Genomic DNA, 19,855 nt, shown 5'->3' with positions numbered 1-19,855 from the left:
GTGGCACCCAGAAGAGGATGGGCTCCATTTTGACTTTGGTTCTTCTCAAGCTTTGTTCTTCATGTTATCTCTCACCTCAGACTTGCTCATTAGGGATCGAAAGCTATACCCGGAATTCCATAAAGCTGCACTGCGACAATGTCTATTCTTAAAACAAATAAAATTAAGCTTTTAATTTCATTATTTTAAAGGCGTTTCCATTGACAGTACACTTTGCAAGTTGTTGTTGTTGCCGGAGCTTTTTAATTCTTTTCTTCCCCCCCCACTTTTTTTTCCTCTTGCATTTGTATGTTTTGATGTTTGCTTTGGTCATTCACTGAACTAGCAAATGTGGTGGAGCTTCAAACTGAAGCTTGGGCGGAGGCTTTCCCCTGGCATCGGCCTCCCATGCACCATCAAGCCTATTGCACAATACTGCATATCACCTCAATGGTTTTTGTAGAATTAACTTGCAAGAAGTCAACCTCCTTCATTCTTAGGTCAATTTAAGCCGAAACCTTGTTGAAACCCGTGAAAACTGGAGCAACTGTCAAAACTATAACAAGACGGCCATCCCAGTGGAGAGGAACTATTTGGGCGAGTTGCCCAACAGCTGAAAGGGTTTTTAAAATTACATTAAGGATGTTTGATGAGTCACATATGCGAGTGTCTGAGCAACAACACCCCGTCTTTTGCTTCTCCACCCCCTCACTTCTTCTGAGAGGCCCCAAAGAAAAGGTGAAGCGATTGCTCCTGAAGGAAGTGTGAAAGAGAGCATCTCCAAGTTCAAACGCTCGAGCCTCTTTGGCGGCTTTTCACCGCCATGCCTTTCCATCGTCTCGTTCCCGTCTTTCATGTAAGCCCTTCCATTAGTCGCCCTAATTAAAATTAAATAAGCTGGCTATTACGTTTTAGCGTGTGCTTTGTACTCAGTGGCTGGTTAATGTTACAAGAGTGTCTCTTTATGTAAGCGCTTGCTGTGGTGCACACTCCATGTGCAAGGCCACTTCATGCAACACGACATTTAGTAGCACTCTGAGAAAGCAAGAGAGGGGGAAAGATGACAGGATGACTGACTCAATCGCTCTCCTTATCGCTCGCTAAAGCTCTCTACGTTAATGTAACATCACAGCCATTACAAAACCGCGAGTGTTCAATCAACAAGCAGGGAAAAGAGCGAGGAAAAGGTGTAGAAAGAGATTAAAGAGATAAAACTGCCAGCGGTTTTCCGATGGTCTTGTGCGTTTTATGACAAGCGCCATGGAAGCAAAGAGACTTTGATAGTGACGGCGTTGAGGTTCTGTACCGAGCGTTCAGGTGTAAATGATAATTGAATGCGATGTACAAATTGTGTGAAACCTCAAAGCGACCTTGCCTCTCTATATGTGTTTTTCTCTCCACCTGTCACACTGAGAAGGTGTAAAAAGTGCACAGCTGTTGCTCGATAAAAGACTGACATAAATATAAAGCACATCTGACAGAAATATAAAGCTTAGAAAGAATTCACACATCATTCAACGGAAATCGTAAAGGAGCAAGTAAGAGCCCTTCATATCAGTTTAACCTCCTGAAAAATCTCCTTTTCTTACATGACAATGTGGTGAATCAATTGGAAAGAGGATAATGATTGAGGGGAAGAATTATGACACAGCAACTTCATGCAAGGTGAACTAAGTTGGGGTGAAAAGGCTAGATGAGCAGAACAAAAGGTGCTGAAAGGTAAGGAGATGCTGACATACGAGAGTGTTTGGTATTGGATTAAGAACACGAGAAGGCCGTGGAGCTTTAGGAACATGTTTGACTTTGTTCAGCCAACAAAAACGCAGCAGTGGAGAGAGAGAGAGAGGGCGACCCATTGTAGACAATTGCGCCGAGACAATGCAAAGTGAAAAAGTAGTGAGGTCATGTGAGCCGTGCAGGTGACAAGGTCAGTATGAGAAATACACTTTTGTGTACACAGTATATTCAGTACAACATAGCTTAAATGTCATGTTTCGTGTCTGCATTCTGCAACACAATACCCTGCACGTAGATCGGAAATGTCTGACATCAACTTGTTGTTTTTTTTTTATTTGACAAATTTACTGAGTAGAATGTAGGCGGATAAAAGGGCGTCAAGTCTTCAATACTGATGAACAAAACCTTTGGGGTTTGTACGCAGCTTGATATTTCCATGAGACCTATAATCGGTGTTCTCCAAGTTTCTTCAGCACTACGAGAAGAAGTTGCTTACCCATTAACAGAGAAACAGAATGCCTCACTTAGTAGCAATTAGCACACCCACGCATATACCATATGCTTCCAAGTGTACAGATTAATGCTTCTTTCTACCAGTGTTCTTATATTTGTTATTTATAGCAATATACAGAGGATATTAAAAAGTCTACACACCCCGTGTTAAAATGGCAGGTTATTGTGATGGAAAAAAATGAAAGCAAGATAAAGCATGTCAGAACTTTTTCCAACCTCAATGTGAAATTGCAGCGTATAAAAATTAAGTGAAAAACAGTCCGAAATATTTTAGGAAAAAATAATAATAATAATAATAAAAAAAAAAAACTTACAATAACCTGGTTGCATAAGAGTGTACACCCTTTTATAACTGGGGATGTGGCTGTGTTTAGAATGAACCGATTACATTCAATCTCATGTTCAAAAGTATTTTTCATACAGCTGTCATCAATGAAATTATTCTGATGAACCCCAAATAAAGACCAGCTGTTTCTGTAGGATTTTCTTGACATCTTCTTGGTTTCATCTCACTTCTGAAGCCATGGTCCGCAATGGGCTTACAAAGCCTGTACAGGGTCTCGCCGTCGAAAGGAATTGATCAGGAGAGGGGTACAACAAATTTTCTGAAACATTAGATGCACCATGGAACACCGTGAAAGCCATCATCAACAAGGGGAGAAAATTGAGCACCGCAGTGACATCACCAAGAACAGGATGTCCCTCCAAAATTTATAAAAAGACAAGACAAAAACTTACCAGGGAGGCTGCCAAAAGACCTACGGCAACATTAAAAGAGCTACAGGAATATCTGACAAGTACTGATTACTCTCTGCATGTGCCAACAATCTCTCATATTCTTCACACGTCTGGGCTGTGAGGTAGGGCGGCTAGACGGAAGCCCTTTCTCACAAAAAAGCATCCAGGGTCAATTAAATCACTCGAAACCATGTGGAAAAATGTGTTAGGATCCGATGAATCCGATTCCAAAAGGTATATAATTCCATAATTCCAAAAGGTATGTTTGGCACGAAAAAAGCACATCACCCAAAGAACACCATCCCCATGGTGAAGCATGGTGGTGGCAGCATCATGCTTTAGGGTTTTAGAACTGCAGGTTTTATCAAGCTGGAGGGAATCATGAATAGTGACAAATACCAGCTGATTTTAGTGCAAAACCTTCAGGTGTCTGTTACTATGCTGAAGATGAAAAGGAATTTCCAATGCATACATTCAAATCAACAAAGGAACGGCTTCACCAAAAGAAGATCAATGTTTCTGAATGGCCGAGCCAGAGCCCAGACCTGAATCCAACTAAAGATCTGTGGCGTGACCCGAAGCGGGCTGTGCGCAGGAGAACACACGAGAATGTTTTTGCAAGAAAGAGTGAGAAAATATCGTAAGTCAAGATGTGCCACGCTGATAAACTCTTAGCCAAAAAGACTGAGCGGTGTAATAAACTCAAAAGGTGCTTCAGCAAAGTGCTAGTTTAGGGGTGTGCACACTTACGCAACCAGGTTATTGTAAGTTTTTTATTTTCCCCCAAAATGTTTCGGATTGTTTTTCACTTAATTTTTATCCGTTGTAATTTCAGATTGAGGGTGGAAGAAGTTTTATCTTGGTTTCATTTTTTTTCATCACAAATACATGCCATTTTAACAGGGGTGTGTAGACTTTTTAATATTCTCGGTATATAGCTCTGCAGATCCTACCACGGATAAGGAAAATATATGATATGTTGATATAGTGTTTCTGTAAAAATGTAATGTCTTTCAAGTTTATTATAAAGTACACTAATATAGTACACTCAGTGTCAATGAAAGGTTATGATATGCACAAAATTATAAACCATTCTGCAGCTGAATGAAACACAGCATGGTCACTAAACTGTCCAGTTTGGGCGAGTCTGTGCCCATGATAGCTTTAGATTCCTGTTCTTGACTGACAGGAGTGGAACCCAATGTGATTTTCTGCTTTTGTAGCCCATCGACCTCAAGGTTCGAGGTTTTGTGCATGCTGAGATGCTTTTCTGCTCACCACGTTTGTAAAGAGTGATTAGTGGTCGACTAGTAAAACTTTGTAGTCGTGCAAACCCCCTACTATGGCATCAAATATACTTACAATTTATCTTTGTTATACCAGTATATATAACTATACTTTAAGAGAAGGACATTAGTTACAAAGTATACTAGTTTACTCGTAGATGTTCTAGTAATAACAAGTTTATGTAACTTATTTCTGTGTAAACTTAATACTCAGGAGTATTTATGCGTATTAGGTCCACATTAACTTATTTATTAGGCTTTATTTAGGTTTTAATTTCATATAGGTTTATTGTGCATCACTGTCTTTAAATGTGCTAGACAGATTAAGTGCTGTTATACTGAATATCAGCGTGGTGGTGATTCGGCTACAGGTAATCACAGGTGTGCTGATATTCAGTACAACAGCACAATTGCGTGTATGATATTGCTTTTATACAACAGCTCTGTTATTAAGACATTAATATCAAGTAACTGATATTTCAGACACAATACGGCCAAATATTTTGTTTATTTTTGCTCTGTTGATGATAATAGTTCCCGAAGACGCTACAGCTGGATAAAGTGTTGCGTGTTGCCATGCCAACGCACAGGGTTAGTAAGTGTAGTAACGGTTTCAGTGTAACGAACTATTGCTAGAAGTGTAATTTTATGCAGTAAACACAGATGAACGCAGTGAAATGTCCCGGTGCTCTTATACTAAATATCAGAACTGATGGAACGCCACTTGTCCAATCAGATTAGTGGACTGGAAATAACTGTTAATGATGTTTACTGATAATCTGACTCCATAAACTAAAATTAAAAGGGCTTGTTGCTACAAGCTAGAATACACAGTGTAGCGTACCTAGGAAGAACGCTTCAGACTACGTGTGTATAGAGGAACAAGAAAAGTCACGCAAGAGCAAGTTTTTTATGTTTACGTGGAGCGCCAAAGAACAGCATGGGGAGGGTTGCCAGGTGTCTCACACACATTTACTATATAACCCATAGGGCCAGTTTAGAGTAGAACGTCCACGTACTGGCATGTTTTTTGGGAGATGGGTGGAAATGGGTGAACCTGGAAGAAATCCACACGGACATGAAGAGAAACTTCTTACCTTCTGGAGGTCGGTTGGAGGTGGCCACCAGCACCACTCCACATGTAAACAAGCCCTCAAACAGCTGTTTCAGAATCATGGCACTGGCAACGTCAGTCACCTAATCGAACAAGAGAAAGAAGCCGCAATAAAACAAATTCATCTCACTGGAAACCAAACGCAGTTGAATATTTCTTTATACTGGTGTTTAATTAAATAAATCCCCTGAATTCACTGAGCTAGAAATGAGCTTCCTTGACCTCTGGCCCAAAGCCAATGCAGCAAATTTTCAGGGTTTTGTGTTTCTCTGATGGAGGGCAAGTCTGAGACTATGGGAGCAGTTCCAGGTGGAAGAGCTGAGGATGAGCAAAAGACCGCTCCATTGCCTTGAGCTAATTACCACAATTGTGATTGTGTATGTACACGTGAACACATGAATACCAGGTGTTGTTACATTTCAGATTGCGAGCCTTGGCCAAGGTCCATTGACCACCACACACAAACACAAAGCCTCTCCACCTGACGGCAAAATGGCCACGCAGAGCTGCAGCTTTCTGTCGGTGATGAGGACAAGTGTCTCGAGGTGGCTCAGATGAGCTAATCAAGTCAGCACAGCCGGACAAAGCCACAGAATGAAATGATAAATAAATGAATGCATAAATAAATAAATAAATAAATAAATAAACAGAGCAATATGAGGCAAAATCAGTGGCACAATGGCAGCCAGATGGCCACACATACACACGTTTGTACACACAAACGCACACAGATGCGTTCCCATTGTGTTCTTAAGGGCCTGGCATGGCCGTCCCTGAATCTCGGCAGCGCGGGGGTACGAGTGGTTCTTTCATTATCATTCTCATCATCGTCATTGTCATTATTATCATTTAAACGTTGCCTTTTTCACAGCAGCGAGCTGTCGCCTCACACACATCTGCAAAAACACAGGAGCTGCTGACCCTCTGGGAACAAAAGGAGCCCTTTAGTCAATAACCTACAATGAGATCCTCTTCCTTTCATATTCCATCTCTCCCGCTCGCTCTTCATCCCTCTTTTCCAGCTATCTTCCGTCTTTCCATTCCTGCAATCTTTTGTGTTTAATATCCTGTCAATATGAGCAATATTTCTGTGTGTGTGTGTGTGTGTGTGTGTCCCTGAGTGTAGTCTACAGTGAGTGCATTTTAAGTTGGATGATGTCCTTCAGTGAAATAACAGATTCTTCAGGTTTCTGTTCTGCGGCCTACTGTACATTTTATGAGTGTTTGACAATTTTCCAGGGAGGACTGGGGACGCGACATGTTTTTGTCATGTAGCACACTGCCCTCACACACTGACGGCCATTATTTGTAAAAGGGGACACTTAAGACAGCCATACCCCCAGCATATGTTGTTTTTCTTACGCTGAAGTGCTCTCTTCTTTTGCATATTAAACCTTAGGCCCTCAGTATAACCCCATTAGCATCTGTACTTTTTGAGCAAGTGTGTGTGTGTGTGTGTGTGTGTGTGTGTGTGTGTATGTGAGGGGGCGTGCTACAAAGCTGAGGTGCTGCTGCTTAAATTGGATCACATGTCCTTTAACTGCCTTTTCTTTCTATGGCCTATTTCAAAAGAGTCATTTAATTATGACCTTTTCATCCATCCTGTATTTGTTTTTTTGTTTGTCACACAGGCAACATGGCACAAACGCACACACAACACACACACACACACACACACACACACACACACAGTCAGGGGGTATTGATTGCCCGTTTTAGCAGAAGAAAGCCGCGGCGTTGTCGAGGACGACCTCAAAAACAACGGCACAAATATTCAAATGAGCATCCAATTACGCCGGCAAAGAGTCACTTTTGTGCGGCGCACACGGGTGCCAAATTACGCTCTTTTGATCTTAAACCTTTACTTACTCCAAGCCGGCGATGAGTAATTTCGGACCGAAGGCTGAGACAATGCCTTGAGCGCTTGCTCTTTCTTTCTCTCTTCCTCGCTCTCTCTCTATATATCTCTCTTGGCCCTTCTCTCAATACCTTGCCTTCATTAAGGCAGCGAATGGGGGACAAAAAGGGGAAGACTACAAATTACTGATAATGACGGCCGACTAATGAAGAGAACGAAGAAATTTCATTAGCATTTAAGAGGCGAGGATGCGCGCGACCCGCCGCGGCTGCTCTCCATTACCCCTTCACTTAAGGAAGAGAGAGGGGCCGTCTGAAACCCGATGCCTCATTTGCATGCCTAAGTGGCCGCGGCTCCTGATTGGTAAGGGTCCATCAGGCTCCTAATTTATGTATCCCAAACAAAACACGGGTACGAGAGTTCCGTGTTGGCGCTCGCCGCGATCCACGCGTGCAGGAAAGCCGAGCGCACGGGCAGTGATGCGTGACAGACACGCACGCCGTGGACTTGAGGTGTGTTGGCGTGTGCATGCATGCACAATTTATCATGGAAGATTTCTACAAGTCATGTGTACAGAAAGTAAAGTGCTTCTAATGACGTTCGGTTCTGAGGTGAACAGCCACTGAAAGACCTGCTTATGGAAAAGAGTCATTTGTAATAACAATAATAATAATAATAATAATAATAATAATAATAAGCATCACTTTTACATGATTATAAGTTTAAAACTTCTTTTGAAGAACATGTATCCAACATCTCCAGCGTTCATCTATATGCACTGCACTCGTGCACTCGTTTTCTCTGTTAGAAATGACATCATTATTATTGATTATTATTATTGATGTTATCAGAAATGAATGAAAAATGTAATGTTTATTAAGTCACATAGCTTTAATGGATTAACTCAGATGCTCTAACAGAGTTTGTATTTTGGGTCTGGACTCCACTAGATGGCTCCAAAATGTACAAAGATCTCTGCTTTACATTCAGTAAAGAACCATTATTGCTGCCTCAAGTCCTCAGATATATGTCCTAATGATTTAAAATAAAAAAAAAAAAAAAAACCTCCACACAATTATCCAAGCAAAACATTACATCCCCAAAACTGTTAACAGCGTTATAGGATGTTTCAGAGATGCTTAAAAAATTCTTGCGCAAAGCCTCAACAGCAGCGTGTGGAGAAATATGATCCCTGATGGGAGAGTATTAATATGTCGAGTACTAGTACCGACATTACATTATACAGCACGCACGCTTTATTTTGCATTTCAATGTTGTTATTTCCATGCTAACGATCTAACAAATTGGCTTTGTGTTTTTTAGTTCTTGATTCGGCAAACACCTGTTGATCGCCTCCACCCACGCGCAGCCCTGAACACCTTCTGCGACTCCTCAGCCTGCCACCCTCCTCACCTGAAACTCATCCAGGCATAAGAGGCAGGTTTCTGCGCCGATCTCCATGGCAACAGGGAAGATGGGGTCGTACATTGTCAGTTCGCCCGAGCTTCGTTTCGGCAGACTCTGCTTCAGCCGGTGGATCCCTGAAACCAAACATTTACAGTCACTCCCCACGAATGAGACAGGAAAGTAAATAAAAAGAGAAAATAACTTGAAGAAAACAGCAAGGACTTTTATTAATAAGGTGAATATTACTTATTTATTTATTTATTTATTATAAACTGCATAGCTTCATTTTTAGAGAATGTACTGTACTACATTTCAAAATATGATAATCAAATAACTATTGAAGTAGAGGTGCTTACAGGGACTTTCATCTGCATGTTTCTTTAAAAAAAAATAATAATAATAACCATCCCTGGAAATAATATTTATGATGCCATAATATTTCTACACCAGGAGAATATAATATTAACCTAAGCTCTATTTCAGATGTTTACATGTAAGCTGCATGTATAAAGTATAAGAAAAGAGAGCTTACTTCTGTGTACGTCTAACATAAAGGCGTTAAAATGAAGTCTTTTTTTCCTGGGATTTTTTACACGGGAGTAAAAGATGTCCATCAGCATCGTTTTTCCAGTGCCTTGAAAAAAAAAAAAAAATTCCAGTTTAAATACTAGTATGCAGTGTTGTAGACCAGTGTATTATAATTAAACACACTCTTCCTGATCCACTGTCTTCTAAAAGATGACTAATTATGCGATTTCTGGTAACGCTGAGCAAAGTTGTGTGTGTTTCAATGCATCTTTAATGGCTGCCATTTTAATTGTAGAGGCTGGATCAAGATGTCCTGAACTCACCAACACCACCATGAATGTAGCATCCACGAGGGGGAGGTGGCTTCGCACAATCCTGTGACACAACAGAACGCAAACATTCACGACTATAAATTCACTAAATATTACACCACATCATTCTCCATGAATCGACACTAAAGGCTTACAGGTTGCACAATTTGTTTTTCGACAGTCAGCTTGAGAATTATTGATAACAGACAAAAAATGGCTTTGTGGTTAAGTAACTAAAGTTCACACTGAAAAAATGCAGAGATTTAATATTTAACTGAAGTAAATTTATTTTAAGAAAATAAAAAAAGACCCTAGTCAGACAGATTTTCATTTAAAATTTGGTTCTTCACAGAGTCTATAATGCCATGTGTCTTAACAACAGGCCCCATTTATCGATCTTTTAGTAAAGTAACGCGTAAATATTTGCGTAAGCCAAACGGAACTAAAGAATTCCACCGGATTTACAAAAGTTTCAGAAACGCTGATTTTCCTCGCACATGCCTGCGTATACTGATGAATGCCAGTCACCTCTAAATTACCAGGTGCATGAACAGTGTAACTGATTCGCATTTGGTGACGCCCACAAAACTCCATAAAAGGCAAAGCTCACAGAGCTGAAATGACGAGTGAAAGGCAGAAAATAGGCAGACTCTCAGCGAGAGAAGTGGAAGTTATTTTGACTCACATCGCTACCAATAAAAAATATATATTATGAAACACTGTAACAGCATCTGAAAGGCCAAAATATAGAGCCAAATTACAGAAAAGGTAGAGCAGATGTGAATTAATTGAGAAAAGAAAAATTTGACATTTAAATGGAAAAAAAAAAAATGTCTACTGTACATAGGTGATTGTGAACACCAAGGACATCATGTAAGAAAACTTCTATGGTTAACCGTTTTTTTTTATAGGGAGCATACAACACATTGCAGCTTGAGACCTACCAGATCAGTCACTTATCAGTCACTTATCAGTCACTTACTGCTGACTCTAATAAAGTGTTGCACGAATAAGATGCCATGGCAAACGGAACCGACATACACACTGCCTGAGCCTGTCGTCCTTTTATACAGCGGCATTCTTAATTAAATGACTGGTCTTATTTGTCTTAATTTATGGATTTATGTTTTCTTAATTTTTTTTGTCGCATTTAATATTTCTTTAGTTAATGCCATTAATATGAAATGACTGGGTTTCACAAAGGTTTAATTAAATTTGTGTTTTTCTGAAATTACAGGATTTTCATGAACACCTCATTTCTTGGATAACTGCTTTTACGAACGATTTATGAATATATCCGTTCGTATCCAGCTTGATAAATGAGGCTCACTGCTCTTAGAGCCTTCAGAGGAAAAACACCCTCACAATCTCACAGATCCTCCATCATATTTAACAGTCGCGATAATAATGTTCTTTTCTCTGGAACCATTCTTATTTTTAGGCTAAGAATAGAATTTGGATCTAGTTGAGGTTCTGGTACTGACTAGCGAAATCTAGTTGCTTACGTTTGTGGCTTGATGAAAGAAAAGGATTTGTTTCCTCCTGTTTTGAAGCCAAATGCTCCCAACTTCTGCAAATCTCCAACTGTGATCCCTGGAGAAATGTTTGCCTCTCTAACCACCCTTTTCCCTATGCGTGGGGGGTAAATTGCACTTGCGTCCTTTTCTAATCAGGTTCATTACAGCTGCAGTTGCTTTAAGCTTCTTAATTACTGGGTATTTTCAGACATGTAGCTATTTTTATAGCCACTGCTAGTTTTATAACGGTCGACACACTTGGTTCGGTGTCTCATTTCGTTTACGTATTTGTATTCATTCTCAAATTGATAAATGAAGGGATGCCAGTGTAACAGGAAGTCACGGATGGCCAATTAAGGGTTCATTTTTTTCTAAAACACTGAATTTTTTATTTACTTTGCTCCCGTTCTGTTAAAAATGGCCAGAATAGTCCAACAGTTGAAAAATGAGACAAAAGATTATTTAGTCCACATGAACCAGCATCACTATCCCTCTATTCTTTTCTACTGGCGAAGTGGGCGACGGCCTTATGACCTGTTGCTGACTTTTAGCTCTCCCAGCAGCTCGGACATGCTACAGTGGTCAAACACAGCAAGGTGACTGAAAATCTGAGAGTTGTTTAAGACGGACTCATCCTCCATGCTTTTATGGAGATTTAACTTCCTACTGAAACTCATGATTTTCTGACAGAAATTGCTTCAGTTTCTCCTGAGCTTCAGGTAAAATCCTGCACATTCAAAATAATCTCCGCAATACTCATAAAAAGAATTTATAAAATGTTATATAATTTTATAAGAGTGCTTGATTTTAAAGATTTGGTTTTAAGGTTTGACATGCAAATTGATTACAGTAAGTAAGAATGTAATTTTAGTGTTTTTGATCTCATCATCAAGATTTAAGGCATATTAGCAAGTACGAAATAATTACACCATTGGATATTTGCCAAGGGGCCTATTTGGTCAAAATATGGTGGTCAGAAACACAGACTTTGGGGTATTTATTACGGGCCCAGGTCAAAATGCCAGTTCAATGTCAATTGCCTAAAAATGGCTATGCCATGGGTGTAGATTTATAGATTATGACAAAATAGCCTACAAAGGCATTATATTACATCACTATTCAGCGTTGAAATGAATTAATGAAAATGACGAAATGACTCAATCTATTAAATTAGCATTATTTAACAAGTTAATATTTTACTGACTGCATTGTAGTATTTAATCTCTCTTATTTATAACTCGATAAATGAATGACAAAATTGTCAGCAGAAGCTAATTTACCTCATCAGATACTAGCTGCAGCCCAAGTTCTTCATGCTAATCCTTGTTTAATTAGTCAGTGAAGAAATGACCCATTTGACTCACTTTGCAGCGCTACGAATAGGCATACGCTGCTAATTGAACAGCTCATGTAACTCCTGATATTTGGAGCAGACAGGCATAAATTATTTTGATGTCATTAAAAAGCTTACAGTCTCATCTTCCGAGTGATAAATATGTATTTTGGGTCTGCGTGACTGATTTCTAAGAGTAGGTGACAATTATTATAGATAATAGAAACATTATCATGCTGCAAGGCCTCTCACCTCACAGGACTGCTCGCCCTCTTAAAATTCATGAAATACAAAAATCAATTCATCTGCTACCAGCATCCCACACACCTTGTGCTCTCTCTCATATGAGCACACACATATACACACACACACACACACACACACACACACACACACACACACACACACTTAGTTACTCTTAACCAAAAGAGTCACACACTGGGAGAGTGCACACAAAATCACACACTGTTACTTACACATACACTCAGGACAGAGTGATGCCAATTCAAAACACTGAGCTGATGTTGATCAGTGTTATACTCAGAAAAAGCCTGAATATCTCATTTGTGAATACGGTAAAATGCTTGAATTTCACTTCTGAAAAGCTGTAAATCCAGTAGAGGGTGAATAATGAAGTCAGATTGAGTATGTGCATGCTACAGGTGATGGTACGGAAAGCAAGGAAACCTGTACCATCCTTCAGAAAATCATCTGTCCGTCATAGTCGGGACTCATCTGCAGTTCGTGTTTGAATTTGCCCCAAATACTCCCTAAAACTTTTAAACTAAAAAAAACCAACAACAAATAACCAGTCAATTAGTAACCCACAGCAACAACAGAAGTGATACCACAGTTTTTTTTTTTTGCAGGTAATCAGTGTGACATGATTCGTTCCCATTCAAAACACTTACCTTTTCAGTGTCACATTCCTCTTCTTCTTTCCTCAAAGCAACATGTGACACATCCTTTACCCATTCCTCTGTCTTAACACTAAGCTCTGGTTTGGAGATTTTGGACACTTTGTCACTTAAGCTACTGTCCTTCCCGTTCTCTGTGGTCTCTGGAGGAGAAAGAGGGAGGTTGGTATATCTTGCCATCTCTCCATGCAACTTCTCAAGCTGCCAAAGTGCAGCTTTCTGCAGACTGTCTTCAAGGAGGAACCCAGAGCGCAGCAGACTGTCATAGTGAGCGATGGGTCCAGTGGGTGTGGCGCAATCGGGGCTAGTCGACAGGGGTCCATGTTTCTCAGATGTCCAACAACCTGGAAGAAGAGACCAGGTACAGTCACTTGTATAATGCTCAGTATAATGTATGGAACTGTCTGGGTCAGTGCTGGTCCTGGTGATTAATCAGGGATCGGAGAAGAATAGTTACATATTTAACTAGTATTCTATTTCATCCTAACCACCAGGGGCTGAAAATCACCGACATTAGTATGAAAACGTGTCCAGAGATGACCACCATACTCCTGCCACTATGAGGGGCAATATTAACCTTGTAGAACTTCCAGGTAGCTTCAGTGAAGACTTCCTGTATTGGGCTGTCTCTAAGTAATGCTCATGAGGAGGAGACACTCCTCATATAGTACGCTCCACAGGTTTGCCTTCACGCGAAGCTGCAAGGTTCAACAACGGATTCAGAAAATTGTGTGATATGACCTTTGTAAAGAAAAAAGAGGACTCTGGAGTGACAAGCAAAGGCCACTCCAGAGTCCTCTGGCCATCAATCCTTGCAAGGTAAGCTTATCACCAGAGCATGCAGCTGAAGTGTCTGCTAGATAAAAGGCAGCTTTCAGAGATATCCGTTTCTGTTCAGCATCATGTATAGGCTTGTAAGAAGGATCTTTAAGGGACTCCAGCACAAGGAAGAGATCTTGTTTTAGACTCCTGGGGAACTGTCGTGGATGGAGGCACCTCGCCCCTTCCATAGGTCATAATAAGCTTATGAACCCCTAGAGAGATGAGACGTACTGCAATGGCTGCCAGATACACCTTTAGAGTGGATGGGAACTCACCACTGTCCAGTTGTCCATGAAAAAAAGGTTGTATTTTGGAAATTGGCCAGTCTACTGTGTATCAATTTGATGAGGTATACTCCACTCTCAAAACTTCCACCTAAAGGGATACAAGGCCAGTGTATTGGCTGCCTTGCGTTCAGAGGCGGTCTCTAAACAGCTAGTCCTCAGCTCACACAGTCTTCAGCTTGCGTTTCATTCCAAGTGGCCAAAAACAACAGGCATAGGTCTCAACAGTACAGCCTCTGCACCACTGTACATTTCCTGTAAGCAGTGCTGGGGAGGAACTAGCTACAAATAGCAATGGAACTAGTTTACCTACATTTTTCTGTACCTTCCGAAATCATGTCCAATGAATTGAATTTTGCAGCAGATTGATTCCGGTCAAGTTCTAGAGATTTCTCGAGATAATCAAAGTAAACAGGATGCACCTGATCTCAATTTATGAAATTTGTCAGACATAAAGACAAACTTGTTTTCTCTCGGTCTAAAAGCTCACCACAGAAAGCCAGTTCTTTTTATATAACAGGATCCTCAAAATGGGAAAAAGCACAAACTTTCCAAACCTGAGTGATATTTAGGGCTTATTGTAGTAGTTCCACTTTAATAGACACAGACGCTAAAAGTTTTCACACATTTTGCACTTAAACTATTATATTTCATCGACTTTGTGTCTTAATCTGAGGTCTGAACAACCAACAGAACTCAAGCTATTGACGAAGTTACAAGATACGTTTAAAAACTTGCGCTATTTCGCGGTGACGAGATTGTGATGTTGACTCACTAGTAGAATCGTCAAACGTTGTGTGAAATACGTTTAAATTTTGGTCAGGTTATGTTCCACGTTGCAGGGTCCTTGCATGTTGTCTTCATGTTTAAACTTAACACAATATCAGCTTATGCTTTGCCCAGAATCGACTGTATGCATTTGACTTTATGTATGACTTTATAAATTTTTGGTCTAAATTTTGGTTAAATTATCTGAAATTGTCTTATCGCATAGCTAACAGTTTCTTTCCTGTTTTAAAAGCTACAGTCATTTCCATAAATATTGGAACATTGACAGATTTACTATATATGTATGACTTTATAAAGTGCTAAATCAGAACAATTTAAGGGGGATTCTCCAACTGGAGGCACTTTTATGTCCCTGGACCTCAAATTCATCTAAAAACACTTAACTATGAAACAAAATTTTTTAAAAACAATAGCTATTTTACCTTGAAAGGGTTTTTTTCACCTTTTCAAAAGTGAAGATGCCTAGAAAATGAAAATGTTGCTTTGATGGTGAAAACATGATGAGGATGAGTTCCTTTTTGAGTCTGATTCCTCTCAATGTTTCTTCCTCATGTCAACTCCTAATTCCTAATTTAATTTGAATGTATTTATTTCCGTAAAGCTGCTTTGTGACAATGTCCATTGTTAAAAGTGCTATACAAATAAAACTGCATTGAACTGAGTACATGAAGAATACGTAATATGTTGTTTGTTTAAAAAAATGCAAAAGGTATTTTTTTTTTTAAAGTAACCAATGTTTACAACGTGAATGAATTTGAAAAACATTCCTTTATGAAAAAAATGTGTTTTTCAATGTTGTGATGGTAATGACCTTTAGCTGGGGTATATCGGAAAAAGACATAAAATATTATAATTCTATAAGGGACACTTTTAACATTTAGACCAGCATTAGATCTTTACTTCGTAACATGTAAAGATTGTTCAGGCAACATTAAAAGAACAGCATTAGTAATTTCATTTCTCAAAAGTTTAGACGGTCAAACTGGAGAATCACCCTTAAATGTGTTAAATGTCAGCAACTTTCATTTATTTGAATTATAAAGAATATCGTTCAATCTTAGAAATAAAAAAACATCTATTATTTCATAAGATCACAGAGTAACCTTTGAGAATTTCCTTGTAAACAATCATAATAATCATAAACACTCCACATATCATCAGTATTATTCCCAAATGCCTGAGAACATTGCTAATGTATATAGTCTATATAGGATCTTATTATTATTATGAGATTATTATAATATTATTTTTAAATAACCTGTTATTTCTGAGATGTCAACTCCAACCAAGACACACAGCTAGCTAGCAAACATAACTAACTAGTTTGTTGAATAAAGGTGTGTACTGCAAACCCAGACTATAAAATGTCTCCTGTAGCTTTTCTCTTAGATTACTGTTAGCAAAAGTTGCACAATAACTTAGAAATAAATAAACAATAAGAGTCTGTGGTAGACATTTCATATCCATTCAGCATTTCATTTAAAGGCTTTATTTTATTTATTCGCATGCTTACCTGTTACTAGCTTCCAAGTCCTTTTAGAAAAAGGTTTGTCTTTAAAATAACACACAATGCTTCTTGCTAACATGCGCGCCGCCATGTTGTTGTTGTTGTTTTTTCTTTTTCAAAATAGTACAACTTTATGTGAAACGCAAGCATTTTGTCTGAAATAATAAACAATAAATAATAAAATAATACATACAGGATAATAAAAATATATACATGCACGCAGGTGTATTTTAGGATTAGGCATATTCAAGGATATTTTCGTCTTAAAGAAAATAGAGGAATACTTCTTAGTAGAAGTCTGAGTTCAGGAAACCTGTGCAGTGTTGGGTTTAATAGCGAACAGGTTGAGTTTGGAAATGTAGTGCACTAGATAGGGCGTTGAATCCGTTAGGTCTCGCGCTAGGTAGTGCTCCAGTGCACGCGGCGCGCTGTGATTTGAGACGCAGCCCAGGTCCGGCGTCAGCTGCGTCTCAGCTGATCGGAAGGAAGCGCAGGCTGTGGGTGTTAGCGTTAGCGGGGAGTGATGGAGGATACCATAGCGGACACACGGAGGCTCTACGCCAAACCACAGAACCTGAGCGATGCCTACGGACCTCCGAGCAACTTCCTAGAGATCGATGTGAGCAATCCCGAGACGGTGGGAGTCGGCCGGGGGAGATTCACTACATACGAGATCAGACTAAAGGTGCGTCTGCTAGCTGGCTAGCTTAACATGTTAGCATGTTAGCTTCTTAGCTTCTCTCACTGCCCTGATCAAATCCGGCTTTTGATTAGAGCTTTACACTTCCACACCCACTTAATAACTCATTATTATTTAGCTATGAGTCTAGAAATCACGTGATCCATGTCAAACAGCGGGTTGTTAAGACAGTATTTATTTATGAACATGTATTTATATCATATCATATATCATATACAGAACACAACCTCATACCTGCTTCTTAATTTCCTAAAACAAAACAATAAAAACAAAGAAGTGTGGGAATGAAGTACTGTGAATGCTGGAGTGTTAGTTTCCTCACTGCTGATGAGGATCCTGTTGATCTTCAGGGAGAAGTAGTTACTTACTTAAAGCGTGCTCAGAAAGTCGCGGGATGACGTCACCGGCGTAATTTGCATATTCATGAGATTGTCGTGGTCATTTACATATCAGAACCTGTTACATGAGCAAGGAAAACTTTCTGAAGACAAAAAGAAGAACAGAAAAACTAGTTTCTATTTCTGCATTCGTGGTCTTTTAAGTGGAAATTTGCAGAATGTAATAACGTCATTTCCCACCTCAGCACGTTCAATGTGTGTGTGTGTGTGTGTGTGTGTGTGTGTGTGTGTGTGTGTGTGAAGTGGGGGGGAAAAAACATGGACGCCTGTACGAACACGTGTGTTTCACACTTTTACAGTTAAACGCCTCAGTGGCTGCTGCTTCTGTTCTACTGCTGTGACCTTCAAACCTTCATGCAGCATTTTGGACTGAAATCGCAGCACAACAACAACAACAACAACAACAACAACGAACAAGAGCGAGTAGCGTTAGTGATAAGATACGTTAAGATGTAGCTTTATTGATCCCCTGTAGGGGAAATTGAAGTTGACGCAGCAGCACAAGTAGGAGGAGTAACATCAAATAAAAGAAAATAATTTCCATAAATAACGATCCGATAGAAATAATAGATCAGTGTGTATGTACAAATGCTAGACTTCTGTTTGTGTTATATACTGTACATGTGCAATATTCAATTCTGTTCAATTTTATTTGTATAGCGCTTTTAACAGTGGACATAGTCACAAAACAGCTTTACAGAAATAAATAGATTCAGGATATAAGTTGTAAATGTGTGAATTTATCCCTAATGAGAAGCCAGAGGTGACTGTGGTGAGGAAAACCTCCCTGAGACATCATGAGGAAGAAACCTTGAGAGGAACCAGACTCAGAAGGGTGATAACGGATAGCGCAATTATAAATCATTCCCTTCTATAACTGTGTACTGTGTGTATCTGTGGATTGCCAGTTAACTGTTGAGTGTGTGTGTGTGTGTGTGTGTGTGTGTGTGTCTGTTGCATTGTGGAGTCTGATGGCTGATGGCACGAAAGAGCCCCAGAGACGTTTTCAGGCACGTGAATGGTTGAATCTGTGGCTGAACGTGATCCTGAACCTCCTCAGCTCAGCACAGAGAGGATGAAGATTGTCCATTAGATATTAGATAACACTAACGTTGATGATTATCTTCTCAAAACTGTGATCAGTATGGTCAGTGTTATAGTATATTAACTGATCTAACGCCAATACTGCTATAAACTCATGTAAAAGTAGAGAAGAGGGACTTTACGCTGTTCACAGTGAGAGCGGCCATGTTGGTTTGACATCACTCCGTAAATAAACGTGGAAGGAACTGGTGGTTGAGGAGACTGCTCCAAGTTAACGAGTTGAAAGTACAAGTTGAGGGGGTGTGTTCTGTGGCTTTTACCACAGGTGGAGGTGGAGAATTAATTACAAGGTGCAACTTTGCCTTAAACACAGTATTGTGCAGTGTTCATGGCAACAGAGAACTCGAAATATTCCAACTCGGAAACTCGTACTTCCCACATTAGAGCGTTCACGAGAACTCAGCCGTCTGACTTTCGGCAATAAAACGATTCCTTGCTGTACTCTGGAGCTCAAGAGCTGTTTGGTTGGTGCTTAATTCATTTTTTAAAGTGGACGTGATAATTTACTGTAAATAGCACAGAAAATAACATGAAAGAGCAGTTTGATAAAAAAAAAATCTTACAAAAAGCAAATTAACTTTATCAAAGTATCACTTTCAGATTTCTGATATAAACAGAAACTCGAAAGGCTGCTTGAAAACATTAAATCACACTGTTACTGAGTGTCGCCATGTTGAAGTCGAAAAACTTTCCGTGTAGGAATTAGGACTTGGAGAATTTTCCCAGTTCTCACTTGGTCAGCAGTATAGATGGTTTCAAATGAATTTTCCTGGGCGCAGGAAGTGATGTCAGTGTTCCTGTAACATATCTAGTAATGACAGGAACTTAAAATTGTTCAGTTGTTGGTGTTGGTGCAGACTTGCTTCCAAAGTGTTCACTGTCTCTCTGGTGTAAGCACACCTTGGTCATTGGGAGCTATGGTGATTAGTGATTGGTCGTTGGGAATTTTGGTGATTAGTGATTGGTCATTGGGAAATGTGGTGATTAGTGATTGGTCATTGGGAATTTTGGCG

At 39.7% G+C, this 19,855-nt stretch overlaps 2 protein-coding genes across 4 annotated transcripts in view; one reads left to right on the top strand and one right to left on the bottom strand.

Annotated features, from left to right (window-relative positions):
• Positions 1-16,953, bottom strand: part of afg1lb (AFG1 like ATPase b) — a 33,866-nt gene extending 16,913 nt beyond the window's left edge. For 2 of the 3 annotated variants that reach the window (XM_026918058.3, XM_026918059.3), the window contains exons 1-6: positions 16,647-16,953; positions 13,233-13,582; positions 9,484-9,535; positions 9,165-9,266; positions 8,639-8,766; positions 5,351-5,450 (exon numbers count right to left, since the gene is read on the bottom strand). In XM_026918058.3, the coding sequence (XP_026773859.3) occupies positions 5,351-5,450; positions 8,639-8,766; positions 9,165-9,266; positions 9,484-9,535; positions 13,233-13,582; positions 16,647-16,731 (817 nt within the window). In that variant the 5' untranslated portion in view covers positions 16,732-16,953. Of the gene's footprint in view, positions 1-5,350; positions 5,451-8,638; positions 8,767-9,164; positions 9,267-9,483; positions 9,536-13,232; positions 13,583-16,391; positions 16,622-16,646 lie in introns of those variants that run through there. The other variant, XM_034302092.2, reaches the window with a different exon arrangement.
• Positions 16,954-17,103: 150 nt separating this feature from the next.
• Positions 17,104-19,855, top strand: part of snx3 (sorting nexin 3) — a 19,434-nt gene continuing 16,682 nt past the window's right edge. Inside the window, exon 1 of the mRNA XM_034302093.2 lies at positions 17,104-17,325. Coding sequence (XP_034157984.1) covers positions 17,164-17,325 — 162 coding nt within the window. The 5' untranslated portion in view covers positions 17,104-17,163. The remainder of the gene's footprint in view (positions 17,326-19,855) is intronic.

The sequence above is a fragment of the Pangasianodon hypophthalmus genome, chromosome 30, assembly GCF_027358585.1.
Source record: "Pangasianodon hypophthalmus isolate fPanHyp1 chromosome 30, fPanHyp1.pri, whole genome shotgun sequence".
NCBI classification, from domain to species: Eukaryota; Metazoa; Chordata; class Actinopteri; order Siluriformes; family Pangasiidae; genus Pangasianodon; species Pangasianodon hypophthalmus.
Note: the sequence above shows the minus strand (reverse complement) of the source record. Positions and strands in the feature narration are given on the sequence as shown.